Raw genomic sequence first — 27,761 nt, 5'->3', positions numbered from 1 at the left:
GCGACTTTTCCTTTATGGAATTGCTCTGAACTAGAGAAATCTTCCTATAGAAAATTATCTAGATTAAAGCAACTTTTCCTATAGAAAATTGCTCTATACTAAAGCAACTTTTCATCTAGAAAATTGCTCTAGACTAGAGTAATTTTTCCTATAGAGAATTACTCTAAGCTAGAGTAACTTTTCCTATAGAAAATTGCTCTAGACCAGATCAACTTTTCTTATATAATATTGCTCTAAACTTGAGCAACTTTTCCTGTAGAATATTGCCCTAGACTAGAGCTACTTTTCCTATAGAAAATTGATCTAGACTACAGCAACTTTTCCTTTTCTTAGAAAATTGTTCTTGACTAGAACATCTTTTCCTATAGAAAATGGTATAGACTAGATATACTTTTCTTTACTTGCCCTTATCTAGAGCAACTTTTAGAAAAGAGCAAGTTTTTATAGAAAATTGCTCTAGGTTAGAGTAATTTTTTCTATAGAAAATTGCTCTTTTCTTGAGCAACTTTTTCTATTGACAATTGCTCTATTCTATTTTTATACAAAATTGCCTTATCCTAGAGCAACTTTTTCTATACAAAATTGCCTTATTCTAGAGCAACTTTTGCTATAGACAATTGCTCCAGACTAGACCAACTTTTCCTATGGAAGATTGCTCTAGATTAGAGCAACTTTTCCTATAAAAAATTGCTCTATATTAGAGCAACTTTTCCTATAAAAAATTGCTCTATATTAGAGCAACTTTTCCTATAGAAAATTGCTCTATATTAGAGCAACTTTTTCTATAGAAAATTGCTCTATATTAGAGCAACTTTTTCTATAGAAAATTGCTCTATATTAGAGCAACTTTTTCTATAGAAAATTGCTCTATATTAGATCCACTAGAGTACTGCTCTAGACTAGAGCAATTTTCCTATAGAAAATGCTCTATACTATATACACTTTTCTTATAGAAAATTGCTCTAGACTACAGCGACTTTTTCTATAGAAAATTGCTCTACACTAGAGCTACTTTTTCTATAGAAAATTGCTTTTTCTATACAAAATTGCTCTTTTCTAGAGTAACTATTTCTGTTGAAAATTGCTCTATTCTAGAACAACTTTTCCTATAGAGAATTGCTCTAAATTAGAGCAACTTTTCCTGTAGAAAACTGCCCTAGACTAGAGCAACATTTCCTATAGAAAATTGCTCTAAACTATTTTCTTGAGATAAGTCCTCAACATTTGAGCAACATTTCTTAAGGCAAATTCCTCTTGCCTTGATCAACTTTTCTGAGAAAAACATTGTTCTTAACAAAGTAAATTTTCCTTTAGATAACAAAACATAATTATGTTAAAAAAACACTTAACAATAGCAAAACAAACGTTTAACATTCACATTTATATATAATTAATATTAATCATACGCCACCATGGATTTTCAAATTAAAAACTTTTAAATGATTTTTCTGCGTTATTCACATAAAAAAATAGTTTGTAAAATGTGAAAAAAAAGAAAATGATTTATTATAGTTTTTGTATTATTGTTTTCTTTTTCTTCCATTTTTTTTTTTGTTTCATTAATCCTCCAGCTACATTTCTAATATGAATTTACACTTTTTAGCCTGAGTCATAATGACGCCTTTTTTTTTGTTCTCTCTATATTTTTTTTATATTTTTTCTATAGTTTTAACAATAGTTCTTTCTGTAGTTTAAAAACAAATGTTGGCTCGAGGTTTTCTTTTAGATTTTTTCTAGTTGGTTCATTTAAATTTTTATTATAAAAGTATTTTTGTATTGTTGTGTTTTAGCATAAGAAAATGCGAAATCGTCTTTAGCAGCATTAGGGAAATTTAAAGCAAAAAATTTGCATAATGCAACTTTTTGTTTAAATGTGTGCTGACATTTGTGTTGTTGGTTTTATTTTTATTATTTTTTTTTTACTTCTCTTTTTTTAACTTGGCAATGATAGTGTGTTTTTCATTTAATATATTTTTTGAAATTTTTTTCTATTTCATTTTAATACAAAGTAATTTCAAATGTTACTGCTGTGGTTATACTTTTTTCATATAAAACTAATGTGTAATAAGAGATTAAGTGATATTTGTTGTATTTTTTTTTTTATCTTCTTGTTGGCGATATTACTCTCTTCTAGATTTCAATGATCATCATTATAAGCCATCGCACTAAAATATAGAAAATATTCTTAAGTTCTCAAATTTTAAAATTTTTGGGTTTTAACCTAATTTTCTCTCAAATATTAGTACATGTTTTTGATTTTTTTTTACATTTTCAGATGTCTGGTGTCCAAATTATTTGACGTTTGTCCACGCAGTACTGTCGAAGAAATGGAACAACAAGATGAGGTTCAAATTGCTTGGGGTACTGGTATTGCCGGTCATGTGGCTGAGAGCGGTGAACCTGTTAATATACCAGATGCATATCAGGTTAGTCCTTAAAAAAACAGACAGGACGACGGGAGAGGGGAGACGGAGACGGGAGGACGGAGACGGAGACGGGAGACGGGAGACGGGAGACGGGACGGGAGACGGGAGACGGGAGACGGGAGACGGAGACGGGAGACGGGAGACGGAGACGGAGACGGGAGACGGGAGACGGGAGACGGGAGACGGGAGACGGGAGACGGGAGACGGGGACGGGGAGACGGGAGACGGGAGACGGGAGGGAGACGGGAGACGGGAGACGGGAGACGGGAGACGGGGACGGGAGACGGGAGACGGGAGACGAGACGGGAGACGGGAGACGGGGAAGGGAGACGGGAGACGGGAGACGGGAGACGGGAGACGGGAGACGGAGACGGGAGACGGGAGACAGGAGAAGGAGACAGGAGACGGGAGACGGGAGACCGGAGACGGGAGGACGGGACGGGAGACGGGAGACGGGAGACGGGAGACGGGAGACGGGAGACGGGAGACGGGAGACGGGGAGGGAGACGGTATACTTATACTTTAATACTTTATACTTTATACTTTATATTTATAGACTTTATACTTATACTTTATACTTTCTATATACTTTAAACTTATACTTATACTTATACTTTATACTTATACTTATACTACTTTAAACTTTATACTTTATACTTTATACTTTATACTTTATACTTTATACTAAATACTTAACTTATACTTTATAACTTTATACTTTATACTTTATACTTTATACTTTATACTTTATCTTTATACTTTATACTTTAACTTTATACTTTAACTTTCCTTTAACTACTTTATACTTTATACTAGACTTATACTTTATACTTTATACTTTAACTTTAACTTTATACTTATACTTTATACTTTAACTTTTACTATACTTTATACCTTACTCTTTATACTTATACTTTATACTTTATACTTTATACTTTACTTATACTTTATACTTTAATACTTTATACTTTATACTTTATACTATACTTTTTATACTTTATACTTTATACTTTATACTTTAACTTTATACTTTATACTTATTATACTTATACTTATACATTATACTTTATACTTATACTTTTAATACTTTAAAGCTCACAAGTTTTGATTTGATTATAGCTGTATGCTCTTTATGCGATCTTATATTTATTTTTAATAAATACAGTTTTTAATTCTTAAATAAACAAAAATATTCTGTTGAAATATTTTGTATTCAACTACACAACATCCGTGGCCCCATAAATTACGCTTCGCTTAAGTAAATAGAAGCTTAAATCCCAGTGTAAACCAAACAAAAGCCACAGACAAATTAACAAAAAAATTCTCAATATAAATAAGGAATATAATAAATTGATAAACAAATATTAAGCAGATAAAATATCTTAACATTTAATTTTATGTTGTTTAATAACGTGCGGCTTTTTTGTTTATGTAAAATATAATTCAAATTAAACAATTATTAAAAATAAATATAAACAAAAAGTTAGGCAAATTTGACAATTTTAAATTTACACTACAATTAAAAGAGGTGGGAAATGGTGTTTTTTTTAAAAAGTAGAAGAAGTTTTGAAATGTCTTAGGTTAGTCTGGTAATATATGCTTTTTTGAAATAGATTCAAGGATACTTTTATGAATTTTCCATTTAATACTATTTAACTCTTAATTAGAAAAGAACGACCGGAACGTAATAGACCCTTATTGGTCACGCTGTTATTTTAAGTTAAATTAATAAACGAACGTTTATTATTCAGAAATGATTTTCTTTGAAATATATAACTTTTAAGAATATTAAATTTCAAATCCTCTTTATTTGTTGAAAATATTTTATTTTTATATAAATTCAATATAACAAGCAGAATAAATGATTTATATATATACAATTTTGTCTGTCTTTCGTTACGTTCTGTTCTTTTTAACTTTTGACTGGACATAAATGTCCTTGAATTAGTTTTCTATTTTTGCTTTTCTATCTATCTATGTTTCTTTCTAATATTATATATATATTTGAATTATTAATGGAATTAATTTATATTGACAATGAAATATGTGTAAATAAGTATTGAAATATATAATTTATTTGAAACTGACTGACCGCAAAATATAAACTTATATGTTAGAATTAATAATTAATGCTTAAAGTTGATATGTTATTTAAGAATATTTGGATTAAAATTAAAGTATGAAGTATAAAGTAAAAGAAAAATTATCTAAAATTAAAACCTATTTTTTTCTTTAATATAACAAAACTTTATCATATTTTTCTTAAAATACTAAACAAAAAAAATAAAACTCTTTATATTTGTTCCCTGCCTTTAAATATTTACTTAATATTTTTACTATTTTTATATACTAATTGTTATTTTCTCTTTTTTTGTTCTTCCCACAGGATGACCGTTTTAATTGTGAAATCGATACATTGACCGGTTATCGCACCAAAGCACTACTATGTATGCCAATTAAGGATTCGTCGGGTGATGTCATTGGTGTGGCACAAGTCATTAATAAATTAAATGGAGAATATTTCTCAGAAACTGATGAAAAGGTAAAGGAACTAAATTTGTATTAAAGTTCATTTAGTTTGTTTTAAATATAGCAAATTGTATTTTCTTTATGAATTTATTAAACAAATAATATTTTGTCTAGCTAAATAACAAATGACATTTTAAAAAAAAACTTGACCAAGAAATCTTAAAACTTATTGAACAAATTTTGAAAAGTTTTTATGTTTTGAAAATAACCTTAAACTTTGCGGATATTGTTCTATTCTATATGCATATCTGCTTTTTATATAAGTACCTTGTCTGACTATTTAGAAGATTATTTGTGTTTTTTGCTTGTTCTTCTAATACCCTAAAAGTTTCCTAAAGCAAAAAGTTTTTTTTGCTTGTTAGAAACTATTTAATTTAAAACATCAACTATTGTTGTAGTTTTAACTACAATACAAAGTGGTTTTGTGTTGTAGAAGAGGATTGGTAAGACATATAAAGAAGAGTAGCAAAATTTAAAGATATTGATGGGATATACAACTTGAAAAGGATTTAGTTAATAAGCAATACAATTTATTGTAGTTTGAAAGTTATTGAGAAATGTGAAGTATTTCCTTAAAATGGTTTTGGGGAGGAATTATAAGAATGTATAAAGTGGTGCACTAACTAACTAACTAACTATAACTAACTAACTAACTAACTAACTAACTAACTAACTAACTAACTAACTAACTAACTAACTAACTAACTAACTAACTAACTAACTACTAACTAACTAACTAACTAACTAACTAACTAACTAACTAACTAACTAACTAACTACTAACTAACTAACTAACTAACTAACTAACTAACTAACTAACTAACTAACTAACTAACTAACTAACTAACTAACTAACTAACTAACTAACTAACTAACTAACTAACTAACTAACTAACTAACTAACTAACTAACTAACTAACTAACTAACTAACTAACTAACTACTAACTAACTAACTAACTAACTAACTACTAACTAACTAACTAACTAACTAACTAACTAACTAACTAACTAACTACTAACTAACTAACTAACTAACTAACTAACTAACTAACTAACTAACTAACTAACTAACTAACTAACTAACTAACTAACTAACTAACTAACTAACTAACTAACTAACTAACTAACTAACTAACTAACTAACTAACTAACTAACTAACTAACTAACTAACTAACTAACTAACTAACTAACTAACTAACTAACTAAACTACTAACTAACTAACTACTAACTAACTAACTAACTAACTAACTAACTAACTACTAACTAACTAACTAACTAACTAACTAACTAACTACTAACTAACTAACTAACTAACTAACTAACTAACTAACTAACTAACTAACTAACTACTAACTAACTAACTAACTAACTAACTAACTAACAACTAACTAACTAACTAACTAACTAACTAACTAACTAACTACCTAACTAACTACTAACTAACTAACTAACTAACTAACTAACTAACTAACTAACTAACTAACTAACTAACTAACTAACTAACTAACTAACTAACTAACTAACTAACTACTAACTAACTAACTAACTAACTAACTAACTAACTAACTACTAACTAACTAACTAACTAACTAACTAATACTAACTAACTAACAACTAACTAACGAACTAACTAACTAACTAACTAACTAACTAACTAACTAACTAACTAACTAACTAACTAACTAACTAACTAACTAACTAACTAACTAACTAACTAACTACTAACTAACTAACTAACTAACTAACTAACTACTAACTAACTAACTAACTAACTAACTAACTAACTAACTAACTAACTAACTAACTAACTAACTAACTAACTAACTAACTAACTAACTAACTAACTAACTAACTAACTAACTAACTAACTAACTAACTAACTAACTACTAACTACTAACTAACTAACTAACTAACTAACTAACTAACTAACTAACTAACGACTAACTAACTAACTAACTAACTACTAACTAACTAACTAACTAACTAACTAACTAACTAAGACTAACTAACTAACTAACTAACTAACTAACTAACTAACACTAACTAACTAACTAACTAACTAACTACTAACTAACTACTAACTAACTAACTAACTAACTAACTAACTAACTACTAACTAACTAACTACTAACTAACTAACTAACTAACTAACTAACTAACTAACTAACTAACTAACTAACTAACTAACTAACTAACTAACTAACTAACTAACTAACTAACTAACTAACTAACTAACTAACTAACTAACTAACTAACTAACTAACTAACTAACTAACTAACTAACTAACTAACTAACTAACTAACTAACTAACTAACTACTAACTAACTAACTAACTACTAACTAACTACCTAACTAACTAACTAACTAACTAACTAACTAACTAACTAACTAACTAACTAACTAACTAACTAACTAACTAACTACTAACTAACTAACTAACTAACTAACTAACTACTAACTAACTAACTAACTAACTAACTAACTAACTAACTAACTAACTAACTAACTAACTAACTAACTAACTAACTAACTAACTAACTAACTAACTAACTAACTAACTAACTAACTACTAACTAACTAACTAACTAACTAACTAACTAACTAACTACTAACTAACTAACTAACTAACTAACTAACTAACTAACTAACTAACTAACTACTAACTAACTAACTAACTAACTAACTAACTAACTAACTAACTAACTAACTAACTAACTAACTAACTACTAACTAACTAACTAACTAACTAACTAACTAACTAACTAACTAACTAACTAACTACTAACTAACTACTAACTAACTAACTACTAACTAACTAACTAACTAACTAACTAACTAACTAACTAACTAACTAACTAACTAACTAACTAACTAACCTACTAACTACTAACTAACTACTAACTAACTAACTAACTAACTAACTAACTAACTAACTAACTAACTAACTAACTAACTAACTAACTACTAACTACTACTAACTAACTAACTAACTAACTAACTAACTACTAACTAACTAACTAACTAACTAACTAACTAACTAACTACTAACTACTAACTAACTAACTAACTACTAACTAACTAACTACTAACTAACTAACTAACTAACTAACTAACTAACTAACTAACTAACTAACTAACTAACTAACTAACTAACTACTAACTAACTAACTAACTAACTAACTAACTAACTAACTAACTACTACTAACTAACTAACTACTAATAACTAACTAACTAACTAACTAACTAACTAACTAACTAACTAACTAAATAACTAACTAACTAAATAAGAATGTATAGTCGGACATGGCCGACCAAAGAGATTTTCTAAAAGAGGAAATAAGTTAAGTCATTTTCTTAATTGGACTTTGTAGGGGGACTGGGGTCAAATGAGGCCCGATCATTACGAATATAAAATTAGATTCTGCCGATTTTGTAAATTTTGGACCGATTTTACAATAGGTTTCGTGCTTATCAAATTTGATCAAATTATCTTGAAAATTGCGACCTGTAGAGTGCGCATAAGGTTTACATGGATACACAGACGGATGGACATAGCTAAATCGAATCAAAAAGCCGAGCCGATTGATATACTTTACGGTGGGTATAGGGCCAATTTTAGGTGTTACAAACATCATCACAAACGCTCCCTTCACACTATTGTGGAGCAGGTTATAAATAAATATTTTTGGAATGGTCAACAGTTCCCTACAAGTGATTGAAAAAAAAAAATTAATTTTAGTGGATCGAGAGCCATATTTTTTTTATTGAAATATGTAGGTGTCAAAGGTGTCGTAATTTTTAGCTTATAGCGAAAAATTTTTAAAAATTATTTTGGCATTTGATTTGAAAAGTTATTTTGTGGACCAGAATTACTCTAACAAACATCTCAATTGTTTTTCTCGCGATGAAATTTTTGACATTCATTTCAGAAAGATCTGAAAAGTTCAGAGATCAAGATTTTCAATCGGCGGTTGGGTAGTGAGGTCCTTTTCTAAAAATGATTTTTTGTTTTCATCGTATTTAATACATACATTAATAAGCATCGTCTAACAGGTATTCCTACAAAAAAGTGATGTACTGGACATTGTATTGTACATATATGTATAGAACTCTCATAACGTCTCACATTAGTGTTGTCGGATGGAATTTCTCACTAGAGAAATCAAATAACTCGTCGGTATTAGTGGTCAGCAGTACTCTTCCTGCACAGACTATTAATGAGGTTCCTTCTAGCTATACGTAATGGTTGTAGTTTAACTCTATATCGCGTATAGGTACTGTAGGTTAAAAGATACCGGATCTTTGAACGGATATGATTTGGGATTAAGATATGGTTTGAAGATTGCCGGAATTTTTATAAAGTCCGGTCCAAAATATTGACATAGTTCAATAAAATATCTTTACCACTTTCTTAGTGACAAACATCTTGAAATATAAATAAACCCTTTTCTTAAAAATTTCCCTTGCAAAACTTGTTCAAGCGGAAAACTTTAACGATTTAGTTTTAATTGGAAAATTTTCCTTTTTTACAATCTTTTCAACACACACATAAACGCTAGACAACCTTTTACCTTATTTTGTTAAACAAATTAATCACCACTATTTGTCTTGTTTTTCATTTCAAGGTTTTCGCTTCCTATTTACAATTCTGTGGTATTGGTCTACGCAACGCTCAACTCTACGAGAAATCACAGTTGGAAATCAAACGTAATCAGGTGTTGCTCGATTTGGCACGCATGATCTTCGAAGAACAAAGTACCATTGAACATATGGTCTTTCGTATACTAACCCACATGCAGAGTCTAATACAATGCCAAAGAGTTCAAATACTGCTGGTGCATGAAGCATCGAAGGGTAGTTTTTCGCGAGTATTCGATTTTGAAGCGAATGATTTGAGTGAGGAAGAGTCAACGAATCGTACGAGTCCATTTGAATCGAGATTTCCCATAAATGTGGGCATAACGGGTCATGTAGCAACAACGGGAGAGGTAAGCTGTTAAGGATATTCTGTTTATTTTTTGTTTTAATTGCTTGATTTTCTCTTTGCAGACTGTTAATATACCAAATGCTTATGCCGATGATCGTTTTGATCCCAGTGTGGATGAGAATACCAATTTCCAACATAAATCGATTTTATGTATGGCCATCAAAAATTCATTGGGTCAAATTATTGGTGTTATACAATTAATAAATAAATTTGATAACTTGGTGAGTTATTATTTAATATATAAGAGAACAATAAATATATTTATTCATAATTTTATATCCCATCTCTTCCTTTAGACCTTTACCAAAAATGATGAAAATTTCGTTGAAGCTTTTGCCATTTTCTGTGGCATGGGCATTCATAATACACACATGTATGAAAAAGCTATTGTGGCCATGGCTAAACAAAGTGTTACTTTGGAGGTTTTAAGTTATCATGCTTCGGCTACCATAGATGAGGCTCATCGTTTAAGGGTAAGTTTATCTAGCTAACTATGTACCATAGCTAATCATGTTTGTTCATGTTGCTTGCATAAATTTTGTTTATATTCCCCACATTTTGACCAATTTACCTAACAAAGAGGGAATAAATGAGAAAGCTGTAGTTAGATAAAAAAGGTCCTTTTTTGTTATTGTCCCCTAATTAACATAATTTTCTAGTTTATCTTTACTGGTACATGGGACATGTAACACAATTTCTATTTATTTTTTTGGGCACGAGCCTTTCTTGGAATTTATGGCTGATAATTAAAAGCAACTGAAACAGATGTCAGTTATAATTGTTTGACTTTAACGTGTTTAAAGTTGTATTGTTTGTTTTTAAACAGTCTTTTTCTCGTTTAATTCCTGGGGGTGTTGTTTAAATTTTTAATTTTAGGGGGTTGTTAGAGAAATCTATGTAAAATTTTTTATACAAAAGGTAAATGACCTTAGGACGTGTTGGCATTTAAATGTAAAGTACTAAAGATAAGTTTGAATGGAGGGTGTTATGCAGATAAATGTATTTATAAGGAAATAATTGTAAATATAACAGAAAAGATTTAAAATGAATTGTACTACATTTGGCAACCTTAATCAGATTACTAAGAATGTGGAAGACAAATTGATATCGAACTTAGTTAGTTAGTTAGTTAGTTAGTTAGTTAATTAGTTAGTTAGTTAGTTAGTTTAGTTAGTTAGTTTAGTTAGTTAGTTAGTTAGTTAGTTAGTTAGTTAGTTTTAGTTAGTTAGTTAGTTAGTTAGTTAGTTAGTTAGTTAGTTAGTTAGTTAGTTAGTTAGTTAGTTAGTTAGTTAGTGTTAGTTAGTTAGTTAGTTAGTTAGTTGTTAGTTAGTTAGTTAGTTGTTAGTTAGTTAGTTAGTTAGTTAGTTAGTTAGTTAGTTAGTTAGTTAGTTAGTTAGTTAGTTAGTTAGTTAGTTAGTTAGTTAGTTAGTTGTAGTGTTAGTAGTTAGTTAGTTAGTTAGTTAGTTAGTTAGTTAGTTAGTTAGTTAGTTGTTAGTTAGTTAGTTAGTTGTTAGTTAGTTAGTTAGTTAGTTAGTTAGTTAGTTAGTTAGTTAGTTAGTTAGTTAGTAGTTTTGTAGTTAGTTAGTTAGTTAGTTAGTTGTAGTTAGTTAGTTAGTTAGTTAGTTAGTTAGTTAGTTAGTTAGTAGTTAGTTAGTAGTTAGTTAGTTAGTTAGTTAGTTAGTTAGTTAGTTAGTTAGTGTTAGTTAGTTAGTTAGTAGTGTTAGTTAGTTAGTTAGTAGTTAGTTAGTTAGTAGTTAGTAGTTAGTTAGTTAGTTAGTTAGTTAGTTAGTTAGTTAGTTAGTTATAGCCTAGTCTATAGTCTAGTCTATAGTCTAGTCTATAGTCTAGTCTATAGTCTAGTCTATAGTCTAGTCTATAGTCTAGTCTATAGTCTAGTCTATAGTCTAGTCTATAGTCTAGTCTATAGTCTAGTCTAAAGTCTACTCTATAGTCTAGTCTATAGTCTAGTCTATAGTCTAGTCTATAGTCTAGTCTATAGTCTAGTCTATAGTCTAGTCTATAGTCTAGTCTATAGTCTAGTCTATAGTCTAGTCTATAGTCTAGTCTATAGTCTAGTCTATAGTCTAGTCTATAGTCTAGTCTATAGTCTAGTCTATAGTCTAGTCTATAGTCTAGTCTATAGTCTAGTCTATAGTCTAGTCTATAGTCTAGTCTATAGTCTAGTCTATAGTCTAGTCTATAGTCTAGTCTATAGTCTAGTCTATAGTCTAGTCTATAGTCTAGTCTAGTCTATAGTCTAGTCTATAGTCTAGTCTATAGTCTAGTCTATAGTCTAGTCTATAGTCTAGTCTATAGTCTAGTCTATAGTCTAGTCTATAGTCTAGTCTATAGTCTAGTCTATAGTCTAGTCTATAGTCTAGTCTATAGTCTAGTCTATAGTCTAGTCTATAGTCTAGTCTATAGTCTAGTCTATAGTCTAGTCTATAGTCTAGTCTATAGTCTAGTCTATAGTCTAGTCTATAGTCTAGTCTATAGTCTAGTCTATAGTCTAGTCTATAGTCTAGTCTATAGTCTAGTCTATAGTCTAGCCAATAGCCTAGTCTATATTCTAGTCTATAGTCTAGTCTATAGTCTAGTCTATATTCTAGTCTATAGTCTAGTCTAGTCTATAGTCTAGTCTATAGTCTAGTCTATGGTCTGGTCTATAGTCTAGTCTATAGTCTAGTCTATAGTCTAGTCTATAGTCTAGTCTATAGTCTAGTCTATAGTCCTAGTCTATAGTCCTAGTCTATAGTCTAGTCTATGGTCTAGTCTATGGTCTAGTCTATAGTCTGGTCTATAGACTAGTCTATAGTCTAGTCTATAGTCTAGTCTATAGTCTAGTCTATAGTCTAGTCCATAGTGTAGTCCTATAGTCTAGTCTATAGTCTAGTCTATAGTCTAGTCTATAGTCTAGTCTATAGTCTAGTCTATAGTCTAGTCTATAGTCCTAGTCTATAGTCTAGTCTATAGTCTAGTCTATAGTCTAGTCTAGTCTATAGTCTAGTCTAGTCTATAGTCCTAGTCTATAGTCTAGTCTATAGTCTAGTCTATAGTCTAGTCTTATAGTCTAGTCTAGTCTATAGTCTAGTCTATAGTCTAGTCTATAGTCTAGTCTATAGTCTAGTCTATAATCTAGTCTATAGTCTAGTCTATAGTCTAGTCTATAGTCTAGTCTATAGTCTATCTAGTCTAGCTAGTTAGTCTATCTAGTCTATAGTCTAGTCTAGTCTAGTCTATAGTCTAGTCTATAGGCTAGTCTAGTCTATAGTCTAGTTAGTTAGTTAGTTAGTTAGTTAGTTAGTTAGTTAGTTAGTTAGTTAGTTAGTTAGTTTAGTTAGTTAGTTAGTTAGTTAGTTAGTTAGTTAGTTAGTTAGTTAGTTAGTTAGTTAGTTAGTTAGTTAGTTAGTTAGTTAGTTAGTTCGTTAGTTAGTAGTTAGTTAGTTAGTTAGTTAGTTAGTTGTTAGTTAGTTAGTTAGTTAGTTAGTTAGTTAGTTTTGTAGTTAGTTAGTTAGTGTAGTTCGTTCGTTAGTTAGTTAGTTAGTTCGTTAGTTAGTTCGTTCGTTCGTTAGTTAGTTCGTTCGTTCGTTCGTTTCGTTCGTTCGTTCGTTCGTTTTTCGTTAGTTCGTTCGTTCGTTTCGTTCGTTCGTTCGTTCGTTCGTTAGTTCGTTCGTTCGTTCGTTCGTTCGTTCGTTCGTTCGTTCGTTCGTTCGTTCGTTCGTTCGTTCGTTCGTTCGTTGTTCGTTCGTTCGTTCGTTCTTCGTTCGTTCGTTCGTTCGTTCGTTCGTTCGTTCGTTCGTTCGTTCGTTCGTTCGTTCGTTCGTTCGTTCGTTTCGTTCGTTCGTTCGTTCGTCGTTCTTCGTTCGTTCGTTCGTTCGTTCGTTCGTTCGTTCGTTCTTCGTTCGTTCGTTCGTTCGTTCGTTTCGTTCGTTGTTCGTTTTCGTTCGTTCGTTCGTTCGTTCGTTCGTTCGTTCGTCGTTTCGTTCGTTCGTTCGTTCGTTCGTTTCGTTCGTTCGTTCGTTGTTCGTTCGTTCGTTCGTTCGTTCGTTCGTTTTCGTTCGTTCGTTCGTTCGTTCGTTCGTTGTCGTTCGTTCGTTTCGTTCGTTCGTTCGTTCGTTCGTTCGTTCGTTAGTTCGTTCGTTCGTTCGTTCGTTCGTTCGTGTTCGTGTTTTCGTTCGTTCGTTCGTTCGTTCGTTCGTTCGTTCGTTCGTTCGTTCGTTCGTTCGTTCGTTCGTTCGTTCGTTCGTTCGTTCGTTTCGTTCGTTCGTTCGTTCGTTCGTTCGTTCGTTCGTTCGTTCGTTCGTTCGTTCGTTCGTTCGTTTTTTCGTTCGTTCGTTCGTTCGTTCGTTCGTTCGTTCGTTCGTTTCGTTCGTTCGTTCGTTCGTTCGTTCGTTCGTTCGTTCGTTCGTTCGTTCGTTCGTTCGTTCGTTCGTTCGTTCGTTCGTTTCGTGTTCGTTTCGTTCGTTCGTTCGTTTTCGTTCGTTCGTTCGTTCGTTCGTTCGTTCGTTCGTTCGTTCGTTCGTTCGTTCTTCGTTCGTTCGTTCGTTCGTTCGTTCGTTCGTTCGTTCGTTTCGTTCGTTCGTTCGTTCTTCGTTCGTTCGTTCGTTCGTTCGTTCGTTCGTTCGTTCGTTCGTTCGTTCGTGTTCGTTCGTTCGTTCGTTCGTTCGTTCGTTCGTTCGTTCGTTCGTTCGTTCGTTCTGCCTCGTCTCTCGTCTCGTCTCTCGTCTCGTCTCTCCTCGTCTCTCGTCTCGTCTCTCTCTCTCTCTCTCTCGTCTCTCGTCTCTCTCTCGTCTCGTCTCCTCGTCTAGTCTCTCGTCTCGTCTCTCGTCTCGTCTATAGTCTCTCTCTAGTCTCGTCTATAGTCTCGTCTCTATCTCGTCTCTCTTCTCTTCTCTAGTCTCGTCTCGTCTATTCTTCTAGTCTAGTCTATAGTCTAGTCTAGTCTAGTCTATAGTCTAGTCTATAGTCTAGTCTATAGTCTAGTCTATAGTCTAGTCTATAGTCTAGTCTATCTTATAGTCTAGTCTATAGTCTAGTCTATAGTCTAGTCTATAGTCTAGTCTATAGTCAGTCTAATAGTCTAGTCTAGAGTCTAGTCCTATAGTCTAGTCTATAGTCTAGTCTATAGTCTAGTCTATAGTCTAGTCTATAGTCTAGTCTATAGTCTAGTCTATGAGTCTAGTCTATAGTCTAGTCTATAGGTCTAAGTCTATAGTCTAGTCCATAGTGTAGTCTATAGTCTAGTCTATAGTCTAGTCTATAGTCTAGTCTATAGTCTAGTCTATAGTCTAGTCTATATCTAGTCTATAGTCTAGTCTATAGTCTAGTCTATAGTCTAGTCTATAGTCTAGTCTATAGTCTAGTCTATAGTCTAGTCTATAGTCTAGTCTAGTCTATAGTCTAGTCTAGTCTAGTCTAGTCTAGTCTAGTCTATAGTCTAGTCTAGTCTATAGTCTAGTCTATAGTCTAGTCTATAGTCTAGTCTATAGTCTAGTCTAGTCTATAGTCTAGTCTATAGTCTAGTCTATAGTCTAGTCTATAGTCTAGTCTATAATCTAGTCTATAGTCTAGTCTATAGTCTAGTCTATAGTCTAGTCTATAGTCTAGTCTAGTCTATAGTCTAGTCTAGTCTATAGTCTAGTCTAGTCTATAGTCTAGTCTATAGGCTAGTCTAGTCTATAGTCTAGTCTATAGTCTAGTCTATAGTCTAGTCTATAGTCTAGTCTATAGTCTAGTCCTATAGTCTAGTCCTATAGTCTAGTCTATAGTCTAGTCTATAGTCTAGTCTATAGTCTAGTCTATAGTCCTAGTCCTATTAGTCTAGTCTATTAGTCTAGTCCTATAGTCTAGTCTATAGTCTAGTCTATAGTCTAGTCTATAGTCTAGTCTATAGTCTAATCTATAGTCTAGTCTATAGTCTAGAATCTATAGTCTAGTCTATAGTCTAGTCTATATCCTAGTCTATAGTCTAGTCTATAGTCTAGTCTATAGTCGAGTCTATAAGTCACTAGTCTATAGTCTATTCTATAGTCTAGTCTATAGTCTAGTCTATAGTCTAGTCTATAGTCTAGTCCTATAGTCTAGTCTATAGTCTAGTCTATAGTCTAGTCTATAGTCTAGTCTATAGTCTAGTCTATAGTCTAGTCTATAGTCTAGTCTATAGTCTAGTCTATATCAGTCTTAGTCAGTCTATAGTCTAGTCTATAGTCTAGTCTATAGTCTAGTCTATAGTCTAGTCTATAGTCTAGTCTATATCTAGTCTATAGTCTAGTCTATAGTCTAGTCTATAGTCTAGTCTATAGTCTAGTCTATAGTCTAGTCTATAGTCTAGTCTATAGTCTAGTCTATAGTCTAGTCTATAGTCTAGTCTATAGTCTAGTCTATAGTCTAGTCTATAGTCTAGTCTATAGTCTAGTCTATAGTCTAGTCTATAGTCTAGTCTATAGTCTAGTCTATAGTCTATATTTTAGTTTTTAGTCCATTCTATTATTTAGTATATAGTCTAGTTTAGACTACAATATATTCTAGTATATAGTATGTAATCTAGGCTATTATCTAGTCTGTCTATAGTCCAGAGTATAATCTATTCATAGTGAGAGTAATGTGTACCTTTGCAGATTTTTTATAATTTTATTTAAAATTTCCATCTAAAAAAAATCAGCTGTTTTATATTATGATTTTATAAAGCGCTTTAAAACTTCTTATTAGATTCTATCACAAAAGATTTAAATTGTATAACTGTTTACTTTCCTTATTAACCATAATTTTGGTTTCAGTAATTCATATTTTCCCTTCTGGTTGTTTTTAAATTCATACCCACCAATGTGTCATTTATATGAAATGAAACTTTTTAATCTTTTCGTTGGTTTTGCAACATAAAACATGCGCATCCAACAAATCACAGACAAAAATTTAAATTAAAATCTGTGGTTAACAAAAAAAAAAAAAAAAAAAAAAAAAACAAAAAAGATCTAAATAAAAAATCTTAAATTGTTTGAGAAATTAAAACGACATTATAATATGTCTAATACTTTGATAAAGGTCTTCCCTTAAAGCGGCTTTAAAAAAGTGATATATATAAAAAAAGGTTCTTAAAAACTTTAATAAAAAGTTTAACAATTTCTTACCAACTGACTTGGAGTATATAAAATGAAAACAAACAAAAGCCGCTGTTTAAATCTGTGGTAAACCCAATAGGAAATAGAAAAATACTAAAAAAATGGTCAATAAATTATGTATAATATTTATTCCCTATTACTCTTCCCCTAAAGTTTCCATTATTTATTTATGTTGTTGTTATTTTTTTCCTGCTAAAAGGAAATACATTAAAAGCTTTCCAAAGGATTAAGTGTGTTAATTGGCATTTCGATAAATTTTCGTTCGCCTAAGAATCCCATTATTTAGACCCATCGTTTTTCCTGTAAAACAATTAAGATTCAGCTTTATTTTGTCCCTTGTTGCCCTTTAGAAATCCTTTTTTTAATAGAATGTTTTCAGAGATTTTTCTTTTAAGTCCCATAAATCAATTGCCAGTTTTGTTTTAGCATTAGAATTTCAATTATTATATTATTTTCTTTTATATATTTTTTTTAACAAGCATCTAAAATGTTCATGGTCACCATTGCTACCAATATGTATCAGCAGTAACACAAGCAGCATCAACAATGTCTTCTTAAACCATATTTCATTTTGGCTTCTGACATTCAGCTTCAATTTGTTCATAATACTTGTGTATGTAGTAAATACATGTTGGGAAAAGGAAGAAAAAACGAACTACAAATATAAACTACAAATAAAACAGCTGAAGCAATTCAAATTGTAAAGCTTTTGGGACAAGTAATTGAGACATGTTGATTTATGCCAATTGATGATGCTTTTCTTTGTTTTAGTTTTTTTCTGCTCTTGTGCATACTTCTCCTAAGATTAATGTGAACATTTTTGTGTTATAAGGAAAACTACATTCGAAAAACTTTTGATTATAAATAATTTTAATTGGCAGTAAACATTGAACTATATCGGCATTGATACTAACACAATAGTCAAAATACTATTTTTCTAGTCATAGTCAAGTGATAGTCTAGTTATAGTTCTGTGATAGTCTGGTTATGGTCCTGTGATAGTCTAGTGACTTGTGATTTCCTAGTGATAGTTTAGTGATAGTCTAATAATAGTCTTGTGATGGTCTAATGATATTCTAGTAATAGTCTAGTGATAGTGTAGTCTAATCTATAGTTTAGCCTATAGTCTAGTCTATAGTCTATAGTATAGTCTATAGTCTAGTCTATAGTTTAATCTATAGTCTAGTCTATAGTGTGGTCTATAGTCTAGTCTATAGTGTAGTCTATAGTCTAGTCTATAGTCTAGTCTATAGTTTAGTCTATAGTCTAGACTATATTCTAGTCTATAGTCTAGTCTATAGTCTAGTCTATAGTCTATAGTCTAGTATATTGTCTAATGTATAGTCTAGTCTATAGTCTAGTCTATAGTCTAGTCTATAGTCTATAGTCTAGTCTATAGTCTAGTCTATAGTCTAGTCTATAGTCTAGTCTATAGTCTAGTCTATAGTCTAGTCTATAGTCTAGTCTATAGTCTAGTCTATAGTCTAGTCTATAGTCTAGTCTATAGTCTAGTCTATAGTCTAGTCTATAGTCTAGTCTATAGTCTAGTCTATAGTCTAGTCTATAGTCTAGTCTATAGTCTAGTCTATAGTCTAGTCTATAGTCTAGTCTATAGTCTAGTCTATAGTCTAGTCTATAGTCTAGTCTATAGTCTAGTCTATAGTCTAGTCTATAGTCTAGTCTATAGTCTAGTCTATAGTCTAGTCTATAGTCTAGTCTATAGTCTAGTCTATAGTCTAGTCTATAGTCTAGTCTATAGTCTAGTCTATAGTCTAGTCTATAGTCTAGTCTATAGTCTAGTCTATAGTCTAGTCTAAAGTCTAGTCTATAGTCTGGTCTATAGTCTAGTCTATAGTCTAGTCTATAGTCTAGTCTATAGTTTAGTCTATAGTCAAGTCTATAGTCTAGCCTATAGTCTAGTCTATAGTCTAGTCTGTAGTCTAGTCTATAGTCTAGTCTATAGTCTAGTCTATAGTTTAGTCTAGTCTATAGTCTAGTCTATAGTCTAGTCTATAGTCTAGTCTATAGTCTAGTCTATAGTCTAGTCTATAGTCTAGTCTATAGTCTAGTCTATAGTCTAGTCTATAGTCTAGTCTATAGTCTAGTCTATAATCAGTTTAGTCTAGTCTAGTCTAGTCTACAGTCTAGTCTATAGTCTAGTCTATAGTCTAGTCTGTAGTCTAGTCTATAGTCTAGTCTATAGTCTAGTCTATAGTCTAGTCTATAGTCTAGTCTATAGTCTAGTCTATAGTCTAGTCTATAGTCTAGTCTATAGTCTAGTCTATAGTCTAGTCTATAGTCTAGTCTATAGTCTAGTCTATAGTCTAGTCTATAGTCTAGTCTATAGTCTAGTCTATAGTCTAGTCTATAGTCTAGTCAATAGTCTAGTCTATAGTCTAGTCTATAGTCTAGTCTATAGTCTAGTCTATAGTCTAGTCTATAGTCTAGTCTATAGTCTAGTCTATAGTCTAGTCTATAGTCTAGTCTATAGTCTAGTCTATAGTCTAGTCTATAGTCTAGTCTATAGTCTAGTCTATAGTCTATGTCTAGTCTATAGTTAGTCTATAGTCTAGTCTATAGTCTAGTCTATAGTCTAGTCTATAGTCTAGTCTATAGTCTAGTCTATAGTCTAGTCTATAGTCTAGTCTATAGTCTAGTCTATAGTCTAGTCTATAGTCTAGTCTATAGTCTAGTCTATAGTCTAGTCTATAGTCTAGTCTATAGTCTAGTCTATAGTCTAGTCTATAGTCTAGTCTATTGTCTAGTCTTTAGTCTAGTCTATAGCCTAGTCTATTGTCTAGTCTTTAGTCTAGTCTATAGCCTAGTCTATAGTCTAGTCTATAGTCTAGTCTATAGTCTAGTCTATAGTCTAGTCTATAGTCTAGTCTATAGTCTAGTCTATAGTCTAGTCTAGTGTCTAGTCTATAGTCTAGTCTATAGCCTAGTCTATAGTCTATTCTATAGTCTAATCTATAGTCTAGTCTATAGTCTAGTCTAGTCTATAGTCTAGTCTATACTCTAGTCTATAGTCTAGTAAATAGTCTAGTATATAGTCTAGTCTATAGTCTAGTCTATAGTCTAGTCTATAGTCTATAGTCTAGTCTATAGTCTAGTCTATAGTCTAGTCTATAGTCTAGTCTATAGTCTAGTCTATAGTCTAGTCTATAGTATAATCCATAGTCTAGTCTATAGTCTAGTCTATAGTCTAGTCTGTAGTCTAGTCTATAGTCTAGTCTATAGTCTAGTCTATAGTCTAGTCTATAGTCTAGTCTATAGTCTAGTCTATAGTCTAGTCTATAGTCTAGTCTATAGTCTAGTCTATAGTCTAGTCTATAGTCTAGTCTATAGTCTAGTCTATAGTCTAGTCTATTGTCTAGTCTTTAGTCTAGTCAATAGCCTAGTCTATTGTCTAGTCTTTAGTCTAGTCTATAGCCTAGTCTATAGTCTAGTCTATAGTCTAGTCTATAGTCTAGTCTATAGTCTAGTCTATAGTCTAGTCTATAGTCTAGTCTATATTTTAGTCTATAGTCTAGTCTATAGTCTAGTCTAGTGTCTAGTCTATAGTCTAGTCTATAGCCTAGTCTATAGTCTAGTCTATAGTCTATTCTATAGTCTAATCTATAGTCTAGTCTATAATCTAGTCTATAGTCCAGTCTAGTCTATAGTCTAGTCTATACTCTAGTCTATAGTCTAGTAAATAGTCTAGTATATAGTCTAGTCTATAATCTAGTCTATAGTCTAGTCTATAGTCTAGTCTATAGTATAATCCATAGTTTAGTCTATAGTCTAGTCTATAGTCTAGTCTGTAGTCTAGTCTATAGTCTAGTCTATAGTATAGTCCATAGTCTATAGTCTAATATATATTCTAGTCTGTAACATAGTGTAGAGTCCAGTCTATTGTCTAGTCTATAATTTCGAATTCGACCGGAACCAAAACAATCTAAATTTATCGAACATTGATTATTAGTTCATCTTTCTCCCTCAGAATGGTAATTTCCCTCATTCTCACTTCATTTCTGTTCTTTATTTAATTTTTATCATAAATATTTTATTTATTCGTTTATAATATCCTGTATTTCCCCTTTTCAGCGCTTACGTGTACCTTCCGCTGCTCATTTCCGGTTACATGATTTCCGTTTTGATGATATACATTTCGAAGATGATGATACTTTAAAGGTATTAAATATTTCTATTTATTGTACAGTTTATTAAAGAAAATATTTAAGTAAATATTTAATTAAATACTTTTCTCCCCCTCTTTATTTTTGTACAACAGGCATGTTTGCGTATGTTTTTGGATTTAGATTTCGTGGAACGTTTCCATATTGACTACGAGGTATTGTGTCGCTGGCTGTTGAGTGTCAAGAAAAATTATCGTAATGTCACTTATCATAATTGGCGTCATGCCTTTAATGTGGCCCAAATGATGTTTGCCATTTTAACGGTAAGTTACGATTTTTGTTAGAACTATGTTGTGTTCTGTTTAGTTTTGTTTCACTTTTGTTGTGTTGTTTTTGTTTACTGTTTTCTTTGTTTTAATTATTTTTCTTATTATTTTGTTTTCTTAAGTTTCATCTGTTTCTAATTTCATTTTATTTTAAATTTTGTATGTAAAAAATTGATTTTACTAATCAAAGATTTCCCATCATGGACAGGCCACGCAATGGTGGAAGATATTTGGTGAAATTGAATGTTTGGCATTGATAATAGCCTGTTTATGCCATGATTTAGATCATCGGGGGACCAATAACTCATTTCAAATTAAGTGAGTTTTTTTCTTACTTGATTCAAAAAACTTAAGGATTTCCTTAAATCTATATTTATTTTTCAACTTTTAGAGCTTCTTCACCTTTGGCTCAATTGTATTCCACCTCTACCATGGAACATCATCATTTCGATCAGTGTTTAATGATCTTAAACAGTCCTGGTAATCAAATTTTGGCGAATTTATCTTCAGAGGATTATTGTCGTGTCATTAAAGTATTAGAAGATGCTATTTTATCTACCGATTTGGCGGTTTATTTAAGGTTTGAATTCGATATTTTTGGATAATTTCAAATCAATACTCTATAAATTTTTGGATTTTTTAGAAAACGTGGCACCTTTTTGCAGTGCGTTCAGGAGCAACCCATGAGCTATTGGGTTGATGAAGAGCCAAGAGCTTTATTGCGTGCCATGAGCATGACCGTTTGTGATTTATCGGCCATAACAAAACCCTGGGATATCGAAAAACGTGTAGCCGATTTGGTTAGTTCCGAATTTTTCGAACAGGGTGATATGGAAAAACAGGAATTGAATATAACGCCTATTGTAAGTTTAATTGTTTTATTTTATTATTTTATTTGTTATTAATTTACTTTGTTTTTTACATTGAAGGACATTATGAACCGTGAAAAGGAAGATGAGTTACCCATGATGCAGGTTGGCTTTATTGATTCCATATGCTTGCCAATATATGAGGTAAGTTTAAACAAAAACTTGCTGTGATAGATTATGACAATACTATGACAAGACTATGACTAGACTATGACTAGACTAGACTATGACTAGACTATGACTAGACTATGACTAGACTATGACTAGACTATGACTAGACTATGACTAGACTATGACTAGACTATGACTAGACTATGACTAGATTATGACTAGACTATGACTAGACTATGACTAGACTATGACTAGACTATGACTAGATTATGACTAGACTATGACTAGACTATGACTAGACTATGACTAGACTATGACTAGACTATGACTAGACTATGACTAGACTATGACTAGACTAGACTTTGACTAGACTTTGACTAGACTATGACTAGACTATGACTAGACTATGACTAGACTATGACTAGACTATGACTAGACTATGACTAGACTATATGACTAGACTATGACTAGACTATGACTAGACTATGACTAGACTATGACTAGACTATGACTAGACTATGACTAGACTATGACTAGACTATGACTAGACTATGACTAGACTATGAGACTATGACTAGACTATGACTAGACTATGACTAGACTATGACTAGACTATGACTAGACTATGACTAGACTATGACTAGACTATGACTAGACTATGACTAGACTATGACTAGACTATGACTAGACTATGACTAGACTATGACTAGACTATGACTAGACTATGACTAGACTATGACTAGACTATGACTAGACTATGACTAGACTATGACTAGACTATGACTAGACTATGACTAGACTATGACTAGACTATGACTAGACTATGACTAGACTATGACTAGACTATGACTAGACTATGACTAGACTATGACTAGACTATGACTAGACTATGACTAGACTATGACTAGACTATGACTAGACTATGACTAGACTATGACTAGACTATGACTAGACTATGACTAGACTATGACTAGACTATGACTTGACTATGACCAGACTATGACGACTGTGGCTAGACTATGCCTACACTATGACTGGACTAGACTAGATTATGACTAGTCTTTGACTGAAAAGGAAATAGAGATAAATTTGTAAACTTCACATCAACAATTGTCCCCCTTCTCTTGCAGGCATTTTCACAACTTTCCGATAAACTGGAACCTCTGGTTGAGGGAGTTCGCGATAATCGCCAACACTGGATTGCACTCGCCGAAGGTGTTGAAACGAAACAGAACAAAAAAAGCAATGGCATCGTTCGAAATAAAAACCAACGCAACACACACACCAAAAGTATACCAAATACACCAGATGCCACGCCCACACCAAATAGTGATCTCAACAATGAATTGCAAACGGAAAATGAAGATGAGGCCATAGATGTGGATCAAAACACAGAAAATGATGCTGACGAAGATGAGACGGGCATAGAGGCAGATGATGATGATTCGGAGACGGAATTGTTGCAAGAACATTCAACTATTTGTTATTCAACTGCCTCGAGTAGATTGTCAACACCACCTCCCACGGGGGAAGAGGATAGTTCGCCCAATTCACCCACCAAAAAGGGTTCTCTAACCGAAACACAGGCCCAGATGATAGCCGCCAATGTGGATAGTCTTAATTCGAACATATTAAGGCAGCGCAATTCCTCGACTTCGTCTTCGTGTAGGAACTGTGAGTGTATGCGTGTTCGTAAGACCTCCTCACTAAAGGGGGCAAATGAAATTATACGTTCAAATGGTAGTAATAGATCCTATAGTAAAAGTACACCCTCAATGACAAACTGTGGCACTGGTGCGGGTCATCAACAGAGTGCTACAGCACAACATCAACCCCATCATCATCATCATCATAACAGTTCCTCCACTTCTTCGTCTAACTCGCATCATCATCATGGTCATCATCACCATCACCACCACCATCATCATCACTCACATCATCACAGTAGCGGTGCTAGTAGTGCAGGTGGTGGTGGTGGTCACGTTGGCGGCGGTCTAACAACAACCGGAGCCGGTTTGAATCTATCCAACCAGTCCACTCTTTCGGAAAGTGATAAAATACCAAAAATCGTTGGTAAGTTAGGAAATCTCGATACAAATTTTCAACATATTACGACTACCTCTAATGGTTGTGCTGCCTATGCGGCCGTACCCAATGGTCATTTCAATTACTTGCCAAATAATGTATTATCACGTCGTCATTCGGAAACGAATGGGACTGCAACTCTTACCACCAATTTCTTTAATAATACCAATGCAATTACAACAACCACAACACCACCATCATCATCTACAACAACAAAAACAAGTCAATCTATAACAACCACGCCCCAAACGCCTATATGTGATAAATAAATGAAAAGGCTTCAAAAATAAAAGAGAGTAGAGCTCTTAAGAGAAAAAGAGATAATGTTGGGGCGGATAGCAGATATCGGCAGATAGTGACTGCTACTGTTTATTCAATACCAAGAAAACCATATAGAGAGCAATATATCTCTGCCGATAACTGTTTTATGGTTGATTTGTTGTTAGCTTGTTGTGATGGTTTTCTAAAGAGACGGATTTGTAAGATTTAAGAGAATTATGTTTGGGCTTGTATGTAAGATAAACTATTTAAGAAATTAATACTTTGTTAAATTAATAAGTTTAATTCATTAAGGGAAACATAAACTAGATTTTTGTAAAGGTCTATAAAGCCAACAAAAGGGAATAGATCTTTTTTAAAAGAAATCTGCTTAAAAATGTTCTATGAAACATGCAGACGGTTAAAACTATCTTAAGAATTTAATTTATTTTTGACCAAATAAATCACCTTTAAATAGATTCTTTAGTAAATTATACTACTTAAAGCAACAAAATAAATAGTTTTTCTAAAAACAAACAGTATAAATTTATAGAAAAAAACATAGTTTTTTAATATCCAAAACAAATTTGTTCTTTAGATGTTTTATAAAGCAAAACGAGAGAAATATAAGAAATACATACCGTTTAAATTATATAATTAATTACTAACTAAAATAATAAAGTTTCCTATTATTCTATATATTTATAAAGTTTAAACTAAATAAAAGTAATAAATATTATAAGAAAACAATCAACTTAGTTGAAAATATATAGTCACATATTTAAACAATAATTAAATTAAAAAAAAACAATGTATAACTAAACAATATAGTTCAATTTATTATTAAGTTAAGTTATTATTTAATAAACATTAAAAAACCAAATAAAATTTGAAATAAAATATGTTTAAAACAGAATTTGTTAAGAATTGTTTAAAAACAAACAAAAAACGAACAATTTAAACGATTTTTAAAACATAATAATTTCAATTTTAATAATCAAAAGAAACTTATTAATGAAAACAGTTTATAAAGCAAAATTAAATAAGTTTTTTTCTTAATAAACTGCTTTATTATTAGTTTCTTTGTATAAACTAATAATTAAATTATTCAGTAGTAATATGTATACAACAAATATTTGTTTTTTTAACTTTAAACAAGTCAATTTTTTAGCTGTTTTTAGTAAAACAAAACCGAAACACTTAAATAGTATTTTGTCTTTTAAAAAAGTTTTAAGTTTAAAACCCCTATTATTACTTAAGCTTAAGATTTAAAGAAATTAAATATTAAAAGTTTATATGGAGCTAAGACGGGTACCAAACAAACAAATATTTTTTAAATAAATTCCAATAAGGAATTTACTAAAAATATACTAATTACTATAATCTGAACTTAACAATTGATATAGAATATTAAGAAAAATTTTGAGATTTTAAAAAACAATATTTTGAAAACCAAAACTATTAGAAGTTTTAACAAAATCATCTTAAATTTTAAAAAAGAAAGTTTTATTTTACTATTGGAAGAATTAGACTAGACTAAAGAGTAAATTATAGACTAGACTAGACTAGAGACTAGACTATAGACTAGACTATAGACTAGACTACAGACTAGACTATAGACTAGACTATAGACAAGAATATAGACTAGACTTTAGACTAGGCTATAGACTAGACTTTAGACTAGACTATAGACTAGACTATAGACTAGACTATAGACTAGACTATAGACTAGACTATAGACTAGACTATAGACTAGACTATAGACTAGACTATAGACTAGACTATAGACTAGACTATAGACTAGACTATAGACTAGACTATAGACTAGACTATAGACTAGACTATAGACTAGACTATAGACTAGACTATAGACTAGACTATAGACTACACTATAGACTAGACTATAGACTATACTATAGACTATACTATAGATTAGACTATAGACTAGACTATAGACTAGACTATAGACTACACTATAGACTAGACTATAGACTAGACTATAGACTAGACTATAGACTAGACTATAGACTAGACTATAGACTACACTATAGACTAGACTATAGACTAGACTATAGACTAGACTATAGACTAGACTATAGACTAGACTATAGACTAGACTATAGACTAGACTATAGACTAGACTATAGACTAGACTATAGACTAGACTATAGACTAGACTAGACTATAGACTAGACTATAGACTAGACTATAGACTAGACTATAGACTAGACTATAGACTAGACTATAGACTAGACTAGACTATAGACTAGACTATATACTAGACTATAGACTAGACTATAGACTATAGACTAGACTATACACTATAGACTAGACTATACACTATAGACTAGACTATTGGCTAGACTACACTATAGACTAGACTATAGACTGGACTATAAACTAGACTATAGACTGGACTCTAGACTAGACTATAGACTAGACTGTAGACTAGACTATAGACTAGACTATAGACTATACTATAGACTAGACTATAGACTACACTATAGACTGTACTATAGACTAGACTATAGACTAGACTATAGATTAGACTATAGACTAGACTATAGACTAGACTATAGACTAGACTATAGACTAGACTATAGACTAGACTATAGACTAGACTATAGGCTAGACTATAACCTACACTATAGACTAGACTATAGACTAGACTATAGACTAGACTATAGACTAGACTATAGGCTACACTATAGGCTAGACTATTGCCTACACAATAGACTATACACCAGACTATAGACTAGACTGTAGACTAGACTATAGACTAAACTATAGACTAGATTATAAACTGGACTATCGACTAGACAATAAACTAGACTATATACTAGACTATGTACTACACTATGAACTAGACTATAAACTAGACTATAGACTCGATTATAAACTAGACTATAGACTAGACTATAGACA

At 31.5% G+C, this 27,761-nt stretch overlaps 1 protein-coding gene across 1 annotated transcript in view; it reads left to right on the top strand.

The window, feature by feature from the left end:
* The window catches only part of LOC119609749 (dual 3',5'-cyclic-AMP and -GMP phosphodiesterase 11), a 50,993-nt gene extending 25,282 nt beyond the window's left edge, over positions 1-25,711 (top strand). Inside the window, 12 exon segments of the mRNA XM_037964652.1 lie at positions 2,276-2,426; positions 4,813-4,968; positions 9,587-9,949; positions 10,011-10,169; positions 10,245-10,421; positions 21,156-21,242; positions 21,343-21,510; positions 21,722-21,831; positions 21,905-22,093; positions 22,157-22,376; positions 22,443-22,526; positions 23,624-25,711. Coding sequence (XP_037820580.1) covers positions 2,276-2,426; positions 4,813-4,968; positions 9,587-9,949; positions 10,011-10,169; positions 10,245-10,421; positions 21,156-21,242; positions 21,343-21,510; positions 21,722-21,831; positions 21,905-22,093; positions 22,157-22,376; positions 22,443-22,526; positions 23,624-24,847 — 3,088 coding nt within the window. The 3' untranslated portion in view covers positions 24,848-25,711.
* The last annotated feature ends 2,050 nt before the right edge of the window (positions 25,712-27,761 follow it).

Source organism: Lucilia sericata, unplaced genomic scaffold (assembly GCF_015586225.1).
Source record: "Lucilia sericata isolate MDLA Ls3-8-SP2 unplaced genomic scaffold, ASM1558622v1 Contig001054F_arrow, whole genome shotgun sequence".
Taxonomy (NCBI): domain Eukaryota; kingdom Metazoa; phylum Arthropoda; class Insecta; order Diptera; family Calliphoridae; genus Lucilia; species Lucilia sericata.
The sequence above is the reverse complement of the archived record's forward strand: the minus strand, read 5'-3'. Positions and strand labels throughout refer to the sequence as shown.